The following is a 17761-nucleotide window of genomic DNA, read 5'->3' as shown; positions in this document are numbered from 1 at the left end:
CAAGGCGGGCTTTTTTTAGCGGGCTTTTTTTAGCGGGCTTTTTTTGTTGCCCTTGAGCTGTTTCTTTAGCTTTAAAAACTAGAGGCACTTTCATATAGCTTAACAAAATTTTAGTAGCATATTCAGTTTGATATTCGAGCTTTTTGGACATTAATTTCCAGCCCTTCCTCAAGACGCCCCTCAAACACACCCCAATCACGCGGCGACTCTCGTTAATGCTGATTGCTGGTTCACGTTACAAGGGGCGCCGTGGAGGTCCAGGTTCAACTTCTTTTTTTCTGCTCATAACGCCTCGTCCTTCTTCGGGGCCAGCGGTCGATGAGTGAAGAGTGTAATGACCACGAGGGAAACAATCCTCCCCTTAATGAAGTCCCCATCCAAGTTCTTACTGGACGTGGAAACCTGAAGTGACTGAAAGTATCTGAGAAAATATATCTGGAATGGAAAGAAAGTTCATGTCACCACAGCAGAGTTCGTCCCTAGGAAAAGACAAGATTCTTTTTGCGTCCGCTTGTCCCTCCCTCTTCACCAGTAACTAATGATGTAACACTGCATGGCTTCATTATGGAGACAGGCTTTGACTAATGTACATTATGTGAAGGATGCTCTTTTGCTCTTAATTGCTAGCAGAAATATATAACAATGGGCATTTATGGAAAGGCGCAGGCTCCCATCAGAAGGACGGCATTGACGGTAAACAAATAACTATGCGATCACTTAAAATCCAATACTTCCTTAATATAATCGAACCTTTGACTTACATGGAGTTAACTAAATGCGTTACCTCACACTCCGTCACTGAAGTTAGATATGGATTTGGCTACATGAAGAGTGTGTTTTCCGTAGTGCCTGTGAGACTTGGTGCTTCATTACCGAGCACCATTACTGGGCAGCATCACCTCCCGCACGCCCACGCACCTATCACTCAGCCTCACCTCGTCAGCGCAGTGCTCGCCTCCACCCGACTCACACACCTGTCACCCTTCAGCAACGCACCACACCATTACCTCCACCCATTACCCCGCGCCCGTCACCCACATACATCGGCCCCACCCATCAGCCATCCCCTGCCACCCCGCCGCCCCCGCTAACTAACGAGAGGTGGATATAATTGAGCGACGCCTCGTGCTCGCCGCGGTTCCTTCCTTGGCAGAGCTCCTTCGTTGGAACCTCATTAGCGTGGCAGTTTTTGTGCAGCTGTGACTTTGTAGGGAGGGAAAGAAGGGAGCGATAGGGAGGGAAGGAAGGGGGAAGGGAGGAAAAGTGAGAAAGGGAGGAAGGGAAGGCGATTCATGGGGTTAAGATGATGGCAAAGGAAACATCTGATTTGTGTGTATGTGTGTGTAGATAGAGAGATATGGTAATGGGTGACCAGAAGGAAAGCATTTGTAAGAGTAATGGTTGCGCCCCCCCACACACACACACATACAAACACACACACTGTCGTTATCTTCCCATGGCCACCCTGACCGTATATGAAATGCACATTAAACCCCACCCCCCCTCCCAACACCCACAGCCGCTGCCCTACCCCCACCGGCACCCGACACCACGTCAAAACTGTGCCACCCATCGCTTTGTTTGAGGCCGAGGGTCACTGCGGGGTGCTTCTCTCTCTCTCTCTCTCTCTCTCTCTCTCTCTCTCTCTCTCTCTCTCTCTCTCTCTCTCTCTCTCTCTCTCTCTCTCTCTCTCTCTCTCTCTCTCTCTCTCTCTCTCTCTCTCTCTCTCTCTCTCTCTCTCTCTCTCTCTCTCTCTCTCTCACGTCGTCGTTGTAGTAGTAGTAGTAGTAGTAGTATAATAGTAATAGTAGCAATAGTAGGAGTAGTAGCAGTACACTATTACTGATGATAGGAAAGGAAAATCAGGACACCACTATAACTGTATTAGATCTTTATGTTTCGGCATTTTTTATTTTTCTTTGTAAAGCCGTCAGTGTATTGCGGGTATTTTTTTCTATTCATATACACTTTGCTTAACCTTTGTTCTGTCTCGCATATGTCAAAGAAGTAGAGCTGCATTAACAAATCTCAGGCTGAAGTATAACCAGCCCGCACCTACGCACAAGCCCTCTCGCCCGTCCCCTCGCGGCGCCTCCACCAGGGTGACGAGAGAGGAGCAGCGCCGCGCCCCGCCCCCTCACGTGGCCGCCATACGCGCCACCCATCCCTCATTCACTCATTAATTACTGACAGCCAAGCCTATTAAGGTCACGTGACTCCTCTCATTAATGCTGATAACCTATTCACGTTACAAAGAAGGACGCGCCGGTCCATTATTTCACTTGTTTTTGCTACTTTCTCGTTCTTCGTCGGGCGGCCAGCAGTTGAAAGATTTATTAGGTCAGGCGTATAATAGCAGTACAATGACCACGGTGAGGAGGGGGCAGCATCTCTTGGCACTATAGCATATGAGGAAGCATCATTTCGTCGGGGAAAGGTTTGGTGTAATGACTAAAGTTTTGTGTTTTGACCGCGCATGTTTATTTTGCTTTTTTTTTTACAGTAAAGGAAGCAGCTCAAGGGCAAAAGAAAAACAATAATGAGGAAAAAAGGCTCGCTAATCACTGCCCCTATAAAAATGAGTTTAGAAAAGTGACGAAATGAAAGGTCTGTTTCGGGGGGAGAGGTATCTCGATTCTCTCCTTTTGAAAGAGTTTAAGTCATAGGCAGAAGAAAACACAGACGAATGAAGACTGTTAATGAGTTGAAGTGAGCCATATCGGAAGTAAATGTTTATATATACTTTCAAGTGTTATCATCGGTAAATTTCATACATGTAAACTCTACCGAATATAACAGTTAATTATTATATCAATCAGTTAAACATTTTCCTCGTTATGTTCACAAGTATTCGCGAAACGTATAATGTTATTCAGTATCTGATTCAAAATACTGCAATCAGAAGAGGAGCACATTGAAAACAAGTCGCTGAATAAGTATCTATAAATAAGTGTTTTTAGTCTTTATCAAGGCTGACCAGATATGCATAAAACTTACTTCTCACCTTTTGAACGAATATTGCAATTTCTACCATGGGACTGCCGAGCAATATACGAGTCCTGCAATTTGGGTATAAGAAGTCGTTTACTATAGTCATAAGAAGTCTTTCACTGACTCATTAAATGGTATCTATAATAAGCATAGAAAATTAATCTTAGGTCCGTATTTTCAGATGCTTTGGGCCCTCACAGTAAATATTTCCAAGGACCACAATAGAGATTAGTCGGGTTTTCCTGGGTGTTATTTTTTTCACATTCCTGGTGCAGAAGCCATGTCATACAATTGCTAGGTTCATAAGACTACCCATGGGAATACCTACATCCTCTACGAAAGCTTTATCCAATGTGAGTGTGTGAGCCCTGATTTTTTTTGTGATTGTGGGCCTGAGAATATAATGTGCTCCAAAAGATTAGGCTGCAGAACTTTGGCTTTTGACTACTGTTACTGCCGCGACAATCATGACAATTTCCTATTTCAAAATCAGAATCTTTATCACCTTCATCACCATCGCCACCATCATGATCAGTATTATTCTCGTCATTATCATCACAATTTTTCATTCATATATAGTAGTAATCTTCCCTACGTCGTCATCGTCATTATTACCATTATCTTTAGCACCATCATCAATATCATCCTCATACTTTCTGCCATAACATAACAAGTACTGATTTTTCTAAGCCATTTTCCGCTTCGTTATCATCCAACTCAAAATATGCTTCATATGTATCGTCGTAATCATTACTTAGATTGTAGCATTTATGAACATTTCACAACAATATGGTATAAACAAATATGCATAACCTATCAATTAGTCTCATGATGATTAGTTTCACCACTCAACGGACGCCCTAATACCTTTCTGAGGGTTAGCGTCGCTCCGGAGCTGTGTGGTGGGCGTGGTGAGGGCGGGAGCTGCCCGGAGCGAGGGTGTACCGAAGGGAATGGGTGACGCTGAGGGTAACGTGTGAAAAAGCACTTTAGACGAGGGTTGGGGGCGGGGAAGGGCGTGGCCGTGAGCAAGGCCCCGCCCTTTCCCGCCCTGCACCTCGCCCCGTCGCGCCGCCTCCCCTCAGTTCCCTCTAACGCATTATTATTCCCTTTGATCACAGCCCCTTTTATACTTTATAGAAAAAGGTTTAGGCCATACCTATTCGCACTTTGCCTCCTTATCTTGCTAAATGTAAAACCGTCCAGTGAAATTTGCTTATGATATGATTCATTTTAACCTGCGGCACCGTGGCACTGTGCAACCCTCTGCCCCACGCGAGCCCTCAGTGTCACTCGTGTGTATGTATGTGTGTGTGTGTGTGTGTGTGTGTGTGTGTGTGTGTGTGGCACCTCAGCAGCATCCAAAGTGCCACCCGCCCCACCCTCCCCAGGCACCCTCCCACGTGACACTCGTGCGCGACCCACAGACTGTCGCAGGCCTCCCCTGGGTGTGGTGGTGATGGTGGTGGTGGTCGCGGTGGAGACTGGCGCGAGTGACACTCTGTGAAAGCCGACCCATCGATACAAAAAGCCAAAGAACATTGAACCAGAAAGCCAAAGAAAAGTTCATTTGAAATAACAGATAATCAACGAAGTATAATCGAGGTAAAAAAAACTTTCCTGTGCCCTTAAATAACTTAAAATCAGTGAAAAGTGTCCATTCCACAAGCTTCCCCAAACCCTCGCCGGAGATGTCTGACGTGTAACCAGTGAGGTGAAGCTGGATTAATTATTTCACACAACTAAGCGGATGATTTACGGTGAACCTGCTGCTGGAAGGAACGTGATAAACTCTTTTTCTCATGCATCGGAAAGGTTTGGCCAGTGAACTGACCGCGAGACAATTGAAACAAACACTTACACTTTCCCCGTGCCCATTCCGTTCGAAACAATAGTCGCCACGATGACCTCGCCGCCGCCGAGACTCACTCTGGCTCCAGACTCCTTCTCTATCGAGTCCCTTCTGGCTTCACGGAGACCTGTATCGCAGCAGGAGCTCTCGAGTCTCCCAACCCAATCATCGGCGCTCATCACGGCCTTCAGACCACCCAGACCTGACTTCCAAGGGCCGCAAAACAGGCATGAAACATCTACCCCGCAGCCACCTTGTACACACCCGCCTCCTGTCTTCCTGGCCAGCTTGAGGGCGATGTCTGAGCCCCCAAGGCCACCCTTGAAGGCAGAGAGTGACGTCACCACAACAGGCCGCGAGGAGGAGTATGAGGAAGAGGAGGAGGACGAGGAGGAGGAGGAAGGGGAGATGAGGGAGTGTGACGGTGGCGAAGACGAGGTGGTTGTAGATGATTGTGCGAAGAACCTGGTGATGGAGGCCGAAGGGGGCGTGACCACCTCCAGCGACGCGCGGCCTAGTGAAGCTGGTGAGTGTGTGTGTGTGTGTGTGTGTGTGTGTGTGTGTGTGTGTGTGTATGGCCCCTGCAGCATCAGAATCTCCCTCCCCGTGGCGTGACGAGAGGGGGAACACCGTGCATGGGCGAGACAACAGCAAAATTAAATATCCATGTGGTGCCGGGCAGGAGTACACCGATACAATGTCCATCACCTTATCATACTTCTTGCTACACCGTCACAATGTTCAGCATCCTACTTATTCAGTCTTGCTCTTGTTACAATGGCCAACAATCCACTATTTCCGCTGCATGGTACCTGTCAGAACATCACCGCCGCACTATTTATCCATTCATGTAAGCGATAAAGCTCCCGCGGACTCGTCGGGCGGCGCAGCGGCGGCGCGGCGGTGACCCTGCAACTGTTCCGTGATCGGCAGCCGTGGGAGTAAATATGCGGGAGGTACGGTAGGAGGGAGAGCACCGTGGAGGCATTTAGGGCCATGCTGAGGGCAACGAGCAAGTGGTAGTACTGAAGGCGGCATATCGAGGCAGCACTGACAGGGGTTTTGTAGAAAGCGAGCATGGCGAGAACGGGGAGACGTCAGGCGATGTTAGTTTTCTATTTTTTTACGATATTGTAAAACATTCATTGTTACTTTGCGTCTTATTCATTTTTATTTGCTTATATTCATTGTTATTTAGAGTATCATTCATCCTACATTTGCACCTTTATAATGCGAAGTTTATTCACAACTGTATTTCGATCAACAAAAATATACAGATATCTTCCTGAAATATTCGTTTATTTTATTCGTTTATCTATTTATTTATTTATTTAATTATTTATTTATTGCTTACCGGATCGTTGTGTATCATACCTTTTATGACAAAATTTTGGGAGGATATCAAACACCCGCACACTCGTAAAGTTATTCATGTAAAGTTTCGAGGTACAGTTACATGCATGATGATTTTAATTACCTTGATCGTATTGACAACCTTCAAAGCTGTGTAGGAAGATGGTATTACTCTTAGAAAGGATGCTGGCGCCGCGAAAACAATTTATTAAAGTTAAACGACACACAGCGATTACTTTGAAACTCAATACTAACTGATGCCTTGATTATTTTTGTCACGAACGAAAAATAAAAGGAAAGTATAACCATAATAAGCATTCGAAAAATACAAGATTAATTTTGTGTGCGTAAAGAAGAGGAAAGTGTGAGTGCGATAATCATGAATAGAAATAAATACGAGCATTTTAAATATGGGTGAAAAAAGAAGAAAATGCTACCATATATATATTGCTAGGGAGAGCTCTGTCTTTCTTTACCATTGCCACTCTCCTTCCTCTCCTTCCTCTCCATCCTCACCACCAGTCCTTAAAATCCCCAATCCAACTTAACAACGTTTAACTTTAACATCGTCTAATATAAACATCGTTTATTTTCAACACCCTTCTTAACACCTTTTACTAATTCATTTTCTTTTCTCCTTAACATCATTTATCCTTAACACCTAGCATCCAATATATCGATCCTAAGCTCATCTTCCCTTTCTATCCGTAACACCTTCCCTTATAATCCTAAACATCTATTAACACCTTCAAGGGTATCCGGTAAAAGTTGTAATGAAAGAGAGAGCAGCGGGCGGCGCGTCAGACAACGCCATGCAGCGGCCGCCGTGCCCCCCAAGGTGCCGCCACCCTGGCCGTCCGTCGTCAGGTCACGGCGGCCAGGAAGGTGACCCGCTGACCTGGGGCGTCGGGTGTCGGCGCCACGATGACACTAACTGTTATTAATCACGATTTAACGAGGCTATTAATACAGTCTCTCTCTCTCTCTCTCTCTCTCTCTCTCTCTCTCTCTCTCTCTCTCTCTCTCTCTCTCTCTCTCTCTCTCTCTCTCTCTCTCTCTCTCTCTCTCTCTCTCTCTCTCTCTCTCTCTCTCTCTCTCTGTCTCTCTCTCTCTCTCTCTCTCTCTCTCTCTCTCTCTCTCTCTCTCTCTCTCTCTCTCTCTCTCTCTCACACACACACACACACACACACACACACACACACACACACACACACACACACACACACACACGGATGCCAGAGATGATCAAATCCATCTCCAGAAGTGTCTTGATACCCTCTGTTTGAATGAGTTTATTAGTCGAAGGAAGAAGGAAATGCTGTTTTGATGTAACATGCAACAGTCAGGCGTTTGATGTAGTAAGATTTTAACATGACTATTCTTATTTTTTTTATTTTATTAAAACATTAACAGCATAAGTAATGGAAATTCAAATGGTCTAAATATACACTGAGCAACAAAAGGGAACCGTTGAAGCATTTTTGCATTATTGTTGTGAAATATTCAAGCAATAGCTCATAATAGTAGCTTGTAATAACGCTGTATTTTATTACTTGATAGTAGGTATCTAAATACCCTTTTGCATCGGCGTTCATTTTATATACCTATTAATAAGTATTACTCCGTTGTTGTTTTTTAAGAAGCACACGTGTACTCAAGCACGTGAAAACTAAAAGAGGCGAGTGCAGTTCCTATACACCTCTATCCTTCACCATCTACATTCTCCCCCATCATTCATATAACTGTTTTTCCTCCATTTAAAATTTCCAGTCGTGTTCGCATGAGCTACATATCTGCTTGGTGTTCTCCACTCATCCTCCTTCCTGTTTGTGAGCCATTTAGTAACTATCAGCTTCCGGAGCCAGAAATTATTCTATTTGTACTCATTAGGTATATATTCATTTTATATACGCATTCCAGTTCATTCACCGATTAGATACAGTAAATTAATTAATATCAAAACAAAGATTGATTAATTTCTTGTTCGTTTACATGAAACAACTCAGGTTTCCAAGACTAGTTTTTTCACTGACAATGGATTCTAATTAAAGTGCTCCTTACAAATTGGCGAACATTTCCAACACAAAAGTTTCCGCCTCGGTGGCCGCCTCGGGTCTGTTTCTTGCGAGGTAAAAGTCATTGCTGAACAGACGCGCCTCGCAATGCATGACCGACCCTCAAGGTCACATTCCCCGGAAAAGGAGGACCTTCCCAGCATCCGGGGTCAGGATACACAGGGGGGGAGGGTGGCGGGAGGTCAACAGCCATTCTAGGGTGACGGTAATGTAGACAGGTCAAGGAGCGACCTCACTTCAGATATTCTCTCTCTCTCTCTCTCTCTCTCTCTCTCTCTCTCTCTCTCTCTCTCTCTCTCTCTCTCTCTAGCGCGCGCGCGTGCACGTACGCATGCACCCACGCTCACACTCAACACACGCACGCACACACACACAAGCACACAGGTGCGTCATTTAGTAATTTCCTCCTTAGCGGTCTCCTGTACTGTCCTGTAAAGATGCTGAAGAAGGACACATGTTAATTTTCCCATGCTGTCGTGACAATGTTAAAATATGCAATCGTTATGTCAATGTGAAAAGACTTCATGACCTTCGTTTATATAGTCTTCAGCGAGACGTTGTTAGTGGAGAACTCTTCTTTCAGTTGGGCGGTGTGCTCGTCAGTTTCCTCTTGTCGATGCAGACAAAGATGGCTTCGACTCAATGATTCCATAAGAAGAGAAAAATGAGGTCTTTAAGAGACACTAAAGAATTAATACAAATTAAATTTAAGTAACTGAATGCAATTTTAAGAAATTCAACACATCTTTAAAACAGAGTGAGTAACCTACCAGTACAAATTATATTTTATTGAGAATATACCAGAGGAATGATGCCCATAGTGTTCCCCATGTTTTAATTCTTATACAAGTACACACTTACTGATGTCTCCTCTCTCCTCAGAAGGCTTGAAAGCCGGGGAGGAGCGCAAGAAACGACCGAGAACCGCCTTCACAGCCTCGCAGATCAAGGCGCTGGAGCAGGAATTTGAGAAAAACAAGTATCTCTCGGTTAGCAAACGACTTCAGCTTTCCAAACAGCTCAAGCTCACTGAGACGCAGGTAAGCACAAAGCAGCTTCCTGAGAGGATAATAGTACCTAGCATCTCTTGGAAAACAATATTATAATAAAGTTACTTGCTTATAGAGAACTAACATTGGCTATAGTCCGACACAAATATGAAGTCAATTTGGGTGAGGCCCGAACCTCTTCACAGCTCTGCCGTATCACCCCCAATACGTCCCTCCCTCCCTCATATGCCATCCACGTGCTGCTTGAAATTGTGCATCAAATATTCTGTATACATTAAATAAGATTTGTCAGCGCTATGGCCACGGAACACCCCGAGCGGGCCTCGCCCAAACTGAACTCATAGCTGACTCGGACTATAGTGTGTATTCATTCCTTTGACATAAGGGGACCAGGTAAACATTGGATGGGTCTCGGTTACCATTTGAAGCGGATTATGTTACTATCTAGGTGAGGAGACATGATGTAGTTAGGTTTGTTTAGTTGGTGCATGGCCAGAGCAACTTGATGCGACGCAGGGGGTTCTCATTTGTGTTTCTGTCCCGAGAAAGTTTTCCTTTTCTTTCTCATAAACTTTCATAATATGTGAGGATTGATTCAGGGAGGTCCTTTTTACAACTGGCTTGCCGTTGGGGGAGTTACTAACATAACAAGTAGGTAATTGGGTGTCGGGATGTTCTCCATGGGAATAAAACCTCTCCGTTAGTGCCTGGCTCAAGTCGGCAGTGGATTAGGAAGCAACGCGGTGTACAATTCAAAAGTGACCACATAATTAGGGTGGCAAAGTTAGGGTACATGAGTGCAGGGTTAGCATGGAGGAAGGCATAAGAGAAACAAACATACGCGCGCACACACACACACACAAAATAATATAAACTAATTTGCCGCTCTCCTTGTCTCGCCAGATAAAAATCTGGTTCCAGAACCGCCGCACCAAGTGGAAAAGGAAGTACACCAACGACTTGGAACTAATGGCGCAGCAGTACTACTCGGCGCTGGGCGTGCTGACCCACCGACCCATGGTGGTGGGCGACAGGCTCTGGTGAGTGCAGCATATTGAGGCGGGGCGGGGCGGGGCGGGGCGGGGCAGGGCGGGGCGGGGCGGGACCAAGATACACAGAGAGCATGGCTAGTCGGCAATCATGGCAATAGACAATACTTTTTTATCTGAACGTAAAGTTTGTTTATGATTTTCAAATGAGTTAACTCAGCGCGGCCAGGAACGTCTACAGACTATTGATCCATGGAGGTGTCATTCACATAAGGTGATAGTAATTATTTACGCAAAATGGCCAGAAAATCCACGAAGTACATTGGCGCATGTGTTCCGAGTCTTTAGGGGTAATGTGTATCGCTGTTTTGCTTTATTTAGTTGTAACTAAAATGTTTATGCCATGCACTATAGAAAAGGAGAGTTAGTATACGAGTAGAATATACAAAGGCGACACATTAACTAGTTCCATAATAGTAATCACTGCCTATTGCTGTACTCCTAAGACACATGGAAATTATCTCTTTGGCAGGACGAGTTAGATTAGACTGTAACAACAACAGTCTTACCAGGGGCAGGACTCTACCCCATGTGCCTGAGGACCAGGTAAACATTCAATGGGTCTAGGTTACCATTTGAAGCGGATGGTGTTACATTCTAGGTGAGGAGACATGGGGTAGTTAGGTTTGTTAGTTGGTGCAGGCCAGAGCAACTTGATGCGATGCATGGGGTCTCATTTATTCTTCTGTCCGGAGAAAGGGGCCAAGGGGAACAGGAGGTGTCGCTCTGTCAATCAGTCAAAGAAGTAGCTACTCCATGTTGGCAAAGTGGAAATTACTAGTGGGAGTCTTCGTGTCTGCTGGGTCTATACACGGTTTACATTTTGTTCTTTAGATCAGTTTATGTGCTTCGATTCTGATTTATTTCCCTTCTATCTTTGCCCTTTGTAGCATAACGCCCTCCAGAAGAATGCAGTCCATCCTCGCATATCCCAAAGAACTCAAATCTCAAACCTCAAGCAGGGCCTATGCAGAATATCATCGCTTTCCGCCATCGTATTGAACTTACTGTAGGAGTTTCGAAAACCGTGCGGAATTGATCTAGATGAACTTAAGCTAACGAAGTCTCCAGGTCTAGACTATATTTTTCCGCAAGTTCTGAAGGACCTCCGAACCTCTGGCCAACATTTTTAGGAAGTCTTGACATCTAAGTATACTTGCAATAAAGGAAAAGGCCAAGGTTGTACCGTAACTGATTATGTTATGATAATTGATATAATTATTATTATCATTAATATTCTATTAGTAAGAATTACTATAATTATCATTATTGTCATTATTATTATTATTATTATTATTATTATTATTATTATTATTATTATTATTATTATTATTATTATTATTATTATTATTATTATTATTATTATGATTATTATTATTGCTATTATTGTTATTTTATTACGGTCATCATCATCCCAAGATGCCTGCTTACAGTAACAAAGCATCATTTTATTTTGCTGCACAAATTTTACAACAGCTTTCGGGAGCCTACGTAACATATTATGTCATGCACAAACTGTTAAGAGTTTGTTCAACAAGAAAAAGTCTCGGGAAATCTCCAGTCACATTTAGCACCAGCAGACGATGCAGCAGAAGATTCTTCAGAAAGATTTTTCACTGTATTGCCACCAATGTAGCAATGCCTGAGTCAAACAGTGTGTTACGAGCAAAGCGTTACTGAGGCAGTGACGTGGAAAACTCTACGGGCAGAGCCAGCCATTTTTACGTTACTCAACGGCTCCCATGATGGCCAGTGCGAACACCTGGGAGCATTAGCACATGCCACAACCCACATTCATACACTTGGTTCCGTTTCTGAGTCGCTCCAGCAACGACCAAAAAAAAAAAAAATCCGTCCATCATGTGATATGATTACAGTACTCGTACGTATTGTAATCTGGTTCTTTCTTTTGATGCAACTACTAAAGATGTGTTCTACATCACAATATTAGTCATGTGTTAGGAGGACGATTATCGCTAGTTATCCTTCGTATCCTTATAATAATGAGTTCCTTTCCTTCACAATCACTCATATAATTTATGCATGAGGAGGTGAGTTGGCAAATCAATACCTGCCATGTATTAGCTCTCTGGCCTCTATTGCTCTCTTTGCATCCTTGTTTAGCCTTATGAATGCTATTCGTTACATACCGTCAATGTTTTTTAATGTTTCTTCGTGTTGGTACACCTGATTGTCAGCAAGCATATTGCAACAACCACGTGCAGTACACCTTAAATGAGCATGTTTCGTAATCAGGTGATAGAACGAGGCGCCATACTCTCATTAAATACAGGAGGAGATAAAGAAAAGATTTTGTTCATTGTGGTCTACTCATTACATCCACCTGGCAGGCACGTCAGCACTTGATGCACCTCAGTTAGTTTCAACACATATACTAGAACATACTTTATTTTTCTTTCAGGCTCTTCAACTACCCTTTGGGACACCCGAATCAGCACACAGTTGGTCTTCATGGTAACAGCGGTCTACCTCCTCTCCCCTCCCATCTCTCCTCTCACACCCTGACCCACCTCCCTCCCCCATGCATCCCCACCCTTCCCCTCCCGTCTTCACTCGTAGCTGCTTCAGGCGAGCGTCAGGTCATCCATCCGAGCCCAATCAACCCCTTGACAGACCGTCACGTGATTGGCGGACCTCATGCCTCGCCACCCAATTCCTTGTCTCCTATCGGTCCTGGAGCAATACCCACCCTGACGTCCCCGCTGTACACCCACGCATCGGCACTGGACGCCCTGCACTCCTCCATTCCCACACTTAGCGCCCAGAGCCAACACGACGCACGTTCAGGGGTTTAAGAGTTTAAGTGGTTCTGTTTTAAGCATATACTCATGTACTTTTAGATGTTGAGGTCAGGCTTCCAAAGTTTCTGCCTATCCTGAACCATTGGAGGTGCACGGCGGCCTCAAGCACTGCCAGTCATGGAAGGGGCAATGTTACGGCGCTGCGCACATGTTGCCTCTGTTAATTGGCTTGTTTAGGCACGTGTCCAAAGTCCTCCTCGAACACTAAAACATCTCGTAATACAGGTAATTTATAAATTCAGCACGATATATGGATGAATAACAGGAGAGAGGTTGTTTAATGCCAAATAGTACTTCCCTTCACCCCTCCCCCATCTCCCAGTTCACGTGTCCGCCGCCAGGAGCTCAGTGAAGGCTGCTTAGGGCAGTAGGATAACACGCCAGACTTGGAGAGGAAGCAGCATGGCGAGTCATGTGTACGAGTGTAACAAACGGGGTGCCTCAAGACCTCGTTCATTTGTATCTCATCAGGTATTTCAAAGTTCCTAGCACTAGAATTATAAATAAACGTATGTAATTTATTGCAAGTGAAAGTGTTAATAAAGGGAAACGATTTGTTGTCGGAGTGTCATTGAAACATCCAGGACTGCCTCATGTGAAGGGATGTCCGGCGATGAGGCTGAACCAGCATGTCAAGATATATGGGGAGTCCCTTGCACTTTTCCCTGCTATTCTTGTGCACAGGTAAGTTTTTTTGTTTTGTTTTTTTGAGCTCAGAAAAAATGAGGTAGGGTTATCAGGTAGTGCATCCATGCGTATTCTGACTGGTAGGGATGTGGTGTGACCAGGCTTTGCAATTACTGACAATCAATACTAAGCGACAGCCTTTGAGCAATCAGATGTCGTTTTACTTTAATTTGTACAGGTGTCGAACACCAGTGACAGGCCTCAAGTGTGTCCTTGGTTGACCCTGACCAGGGTTGGCGCGGAAGGTTGAGTATTATCGAAGCACTGTATTGGGTTAATGCAATCTATCGGTGCTTCATTTATTCGAAGCTTCAGTCAGAGCAAAGGCTGATTGCAAGTACTTGCATGATCTTAACTACTCGAAAGCGTTGAATATAGCAAGTTGTCAGTGATATTCCAATTACCGGGCTCCACGCGCTAACCGCTCAAGCATCACCATCATGGTTAAGGGATATCGTGACAACCACTTGCCTTGGTTTTATTTGTCTGGTTGTTCATGTTTCTTTTAATTGTTTGATAAAGAAAGGGTAGCAGCAGCTTGCCAGTTGACCTTTATAAGTTTTGAATGTTATCCCGATTTGTTTACATTAGTTCAATTAAGAATGCGTGCGAACTTGCTCGGGTGGGGAGGGCGTCAGAAGTGAGGTTGCAAGTGAGTGAAGTTACGCGCCCCTGGGCGTATGCTCCCGGCCACTTAGTTAAATTAGGAATGAGAATCCATGATCAATGATATTTAGTCACTCGTGTATCAGTTAAACTATCAAAACAGCCTGACCTAATAGCCACCCTTGATGGCTGATTGCCAAAAACAAACAAAAACTAACTATGTAATTCCCTACCTTTGAGGCTGAACAGAAAACTTATTCAAACGTTAACCAGCCCTCCTCACATGCAATACGCCACTGCTGGAATCCAGCACACAGGGTTTCAGCACATACGAGCACAGGAAGCCTGCCAGAGACCAGCAGTGTCCCACTCCAGGCAACTCTCCTCAACTTATTATAATAATATACAGAAGCTGTCCTCAGCAGACATAGCCTACTGGTATATTGCAAGCTCCTTATGAGAGAGAGAGAGAGAGAGAGAGAGAGAGAGAGGTGGGGGGGGGGACGAGAGCGAGGCTGACCTAGAGAGCGACCGAGACAGACAGACAGACAGACACAGGCATATACAGATCGACAGACTCATTTAGAAGAGAAACAAGAGAAAATCACACTCCACTGAACATCAAACAGTGCGGAGGCACCTCACCACCACCACCACTGCCATCACCACCACCACCATCACCATCACCACCACCACCACTGCCATCACTACCACCACCATCACCATCACGGCATCACCACCACCACTACTGCCATCACCACCACCACTACTGCCATCACCACCACCACTGCCATCACTACCACCACCATCACCATCACCACCACCACTACTGCCATCACCACCACCACTGCCATCACTACCACCACCATCACCATCACCACTACTGCCATCACCACCACCACTGCCATCACTACCACCACCATCACCATTGCCATCACCACCACCACTGCCATCACCACCACCACCACCGTCACCATCGTCCCTTCGGATTGGAGAGTAGCTAACTTAACACCGATTTTTAAGAAAGAAGACAAAAAAATACCGGTTAATTACAAGTCCATTAGTCTAACTTCAATAGTAGGTAAGCTACTCGAGAGCATAATTAGAGACAAAATTGTGAGTTACCTTGAAAGCCACTCATCAATTAAGGATTCACAACATGGATTCCGTAACAAGAGAACCTGCCTATCAAACCTACTGACCTTTTATAATGACCTTCTCGGTTTATGACGTAACTAAATCACTGGACGTAGTATATCTTGATTTCCAAAAAACGTTTGATAAAGCTCCACACCATAAACTACTTAATAAACTAAAGGAGCTAGGTATTGAGAGTGCAACGGATTTAACTCAGAGTGGGCGCCTGTCACACAAGCTCGACTGACACTTCCTTCAACAGAGTATTAACTTAAGTCGAAATGCAAAGTTCCGCGCCTCAAAAATACGATATTACGCCTCCATATTAGAGTTGAGGGACGAAATACATGTCCCTCACCCATAATATAAGGTGATAAGATTTCTGAGACAAAATCCGGGGACATTTTCGGTTCAGAGGCGTAAAAACCTCCAAAACAAGTAGTTATTGTCATTGAAAAACTAAAACGGGGACACTGCCCTTACCATTCATAAAGCAGCATTCAAAAGTTTCTCACTCTATTTATCCTAAATTACAAAGGAATTGAATAAAAATTCAGCTGATTAACATTTTTTATGTTCTTGGAAGGCAGTCTCGCAAATTATGCCGTGCAAAGCTGTTTATCATTTCCTTAGTTATATACACTGTACACTGTACAGTGCGAGTAGTAGCTACGTTGCGCAACTATACGTATAGTTTGGTCAACATTTTCGTTTTTTTTTCTTTTTTTTTTCATTTTTTCCTTTATTCGAATTTCGGATCTTTCAGTCACAGTGAAAACCGGGGACATTTTCGGGGACAGCAGTAGCCGGGGACAGGTCACTGAAAACGGGGATTGTTCCCGGGAACCGGGGACGTTTGGGCACCCTATCATAATATGAAGGCGCAAGTACTTTAAGAGTAAAGAGAAAGGCCTAGTCACCTTCCCCTAATGATCTTGAGAGACCTTGGTGCCATATGCCTAACATAAATTCACTTAGGTTCAAGGACTGTGTGGTCTGAATATCTAGGTTCAAGGACTGTGTGGTCTGAATATCTGTGTAAATCTATGTAAATCATCGCCACCATCAATAGCCGCAGCAGACGACACGGCGCAGCAGACGACGAGGATCGAAGGTGTTGAGAGGAGGAGGCTGAGGGCGACGCAGCACCATCTCCCGTCGCTGGTACAGAGACGCCTTATTTCACCTCCTTACCGTCAAATAACACTAAATCTACGTTATAGGAGTGGTCGTGTGTGTTGTGGAGGGCATTGCGAAGTGTGTGGGGGAGGCAGTGAGGGATAACAGGGAATAAGGAGTCTGTAAAGTGTGTATAACTGAGATGGTGTAATGTCCGTTATTTCCTGTTTTCCTTTTTTTTTGTCTTGTTTTTGCCCTTTTTTGTTTTGTTTTGTCCTTTTTTGTCTTGTTTTGTCCTTTTTTGTCTTGTTTTGTCCTTTGTTGTACTATGTCCGTCCTTTCCTGTCCTGTCATGTTCCCAGCGGTCCTATCCTGTCTTCCTATGTCCGTCTCCTGTCATTTTGGAGGCTGTGATGTCCGTCCTCTTTTGTCTTTTACTGTCTTATGGCTTCTCCTGTCTTGTTTTGTCCGCCCTTTCCTGTCCTTTCCCGTCTCATGTCCTCGACGGTCCTATCCTATCCTGTCTTGTTATGTCCGTCCCCTTCTGTCATTTTGGAGGCTGTGTTCTGTCCACTCCTTTATTCTTTTGTGTTATTATATCCTCTCCTGTCGTATTATCTCATGTCTTGTTATGTCCGCCCTTTCCTGTCCTCTCCCGTCTCTTGTCCTCAACGGTCCTATCCTGTCCTATCTTGTTACGTCCATCCCCTTATGTCATTTTGGAGGCTGTGTTCTGTCCTCTCCTTCATGATACTTGCCAGGGGTGGTTTTCTGGCCTCTTGGGGGTCTCAGTTTAAGAGGATAATATGTGGGGATGCTATTTATCTCTTTCTAGCTTTGTGATGATGTGGACAGGTAAGGTGAACAGAAGAAATATGACAGAAGGATTGCTGGTCAACTTTCTCCACTGCAGTGTTGTTGAGATAAAGAGAGTGGAGGGGAACAGAGAGGAAAGAAGGGTAGCAAGGAAGAAGAGAGAGCTGACGAGAGCAAGATATGGAACAGAGGGAAAATATATTAGTACTATAACATGGATTTATTCAGTTTGAGGCAACATAAC

General features: G+C 44.6%; 2 protein-coding genes across 6 annotated transcripts in view; both read left to right on the top strand.

Moving 5' to 3' along the window:
• Nucleotides 1–4419: 4419 nt before the first annotated feature.
• Nucleotides 4420–13710, top strand: LOC126998603 (homeobox protein lin-39-like). 2 transcript variants are annotated; one of them, XM_050860512.1, is made up of 4 exons: nucleotides 4420–5369; nucleotides 9157–9311; nucleotides 10185–10321; nucleotides 12753–13710. In XM_050860512.1, the coding sequence occupies exons 1-4, from the start codon at nucleotides 4895–4897 to the stop codon at nucleotides 13144–13146; spliced, it is 1161 nt and encodes a 386-aa protein (XP_050716469.1). In that variant the 5' UTR covers nucleotides 4420–4894; the 3' UTR covers nucleotides 13147–13710. The 2 variants fall into 2 exon arrangements, with proteins under 2 accessions (XP_050716469.1, XP_050716468.1); XM_050860511.1 differs by having other exon boundaries at nucleotides 9154–9311.
• Nucleotides 13644–17761, top strand: part of LOC126998602 (stomatin-like protein 1) — a 22726-nt gene continuing 18608 nt past the window's right edge. For 3 of the 4 annotated variants that reach the window (XR_007752946.1, XM_050860510.1, XM_050860508.1), the window contains exon 1: nucleotides 13644–13836. Coding sequence is in view for 2 of the 4 variants with exons in the window: in XM_050860510.1 (XP_050716467.1) it covers nucleotides 13782–13836 (55 nt within the window). In the remaining 2 variants the exon portion in view is untranslated. Of the gene's footprint in view, nucleotides 13837–16597; nucleotides 16747–17761 lie in introns of those variants that run through there. The other variant, XM_050860509.1, reaches the window with a different exon arrangement.

This window comes from Eriocheir sinensis, chromosome 14, assembly GCF_024679095.1.
Source record: "Eriocheir sinensis breed Jianghai 21 chromosome 14, ASM2467909v1, whole genome shotgun sequence".
NCBI lineage: Eukaryota > Metazoa > Arthropoda > Malacostraca > Decapoda > Varunidae > Eriocheir > Eriocheir sinensis.
This window is presented reverse-complemented; position numbering and strand designations above follow the sequence as displayed.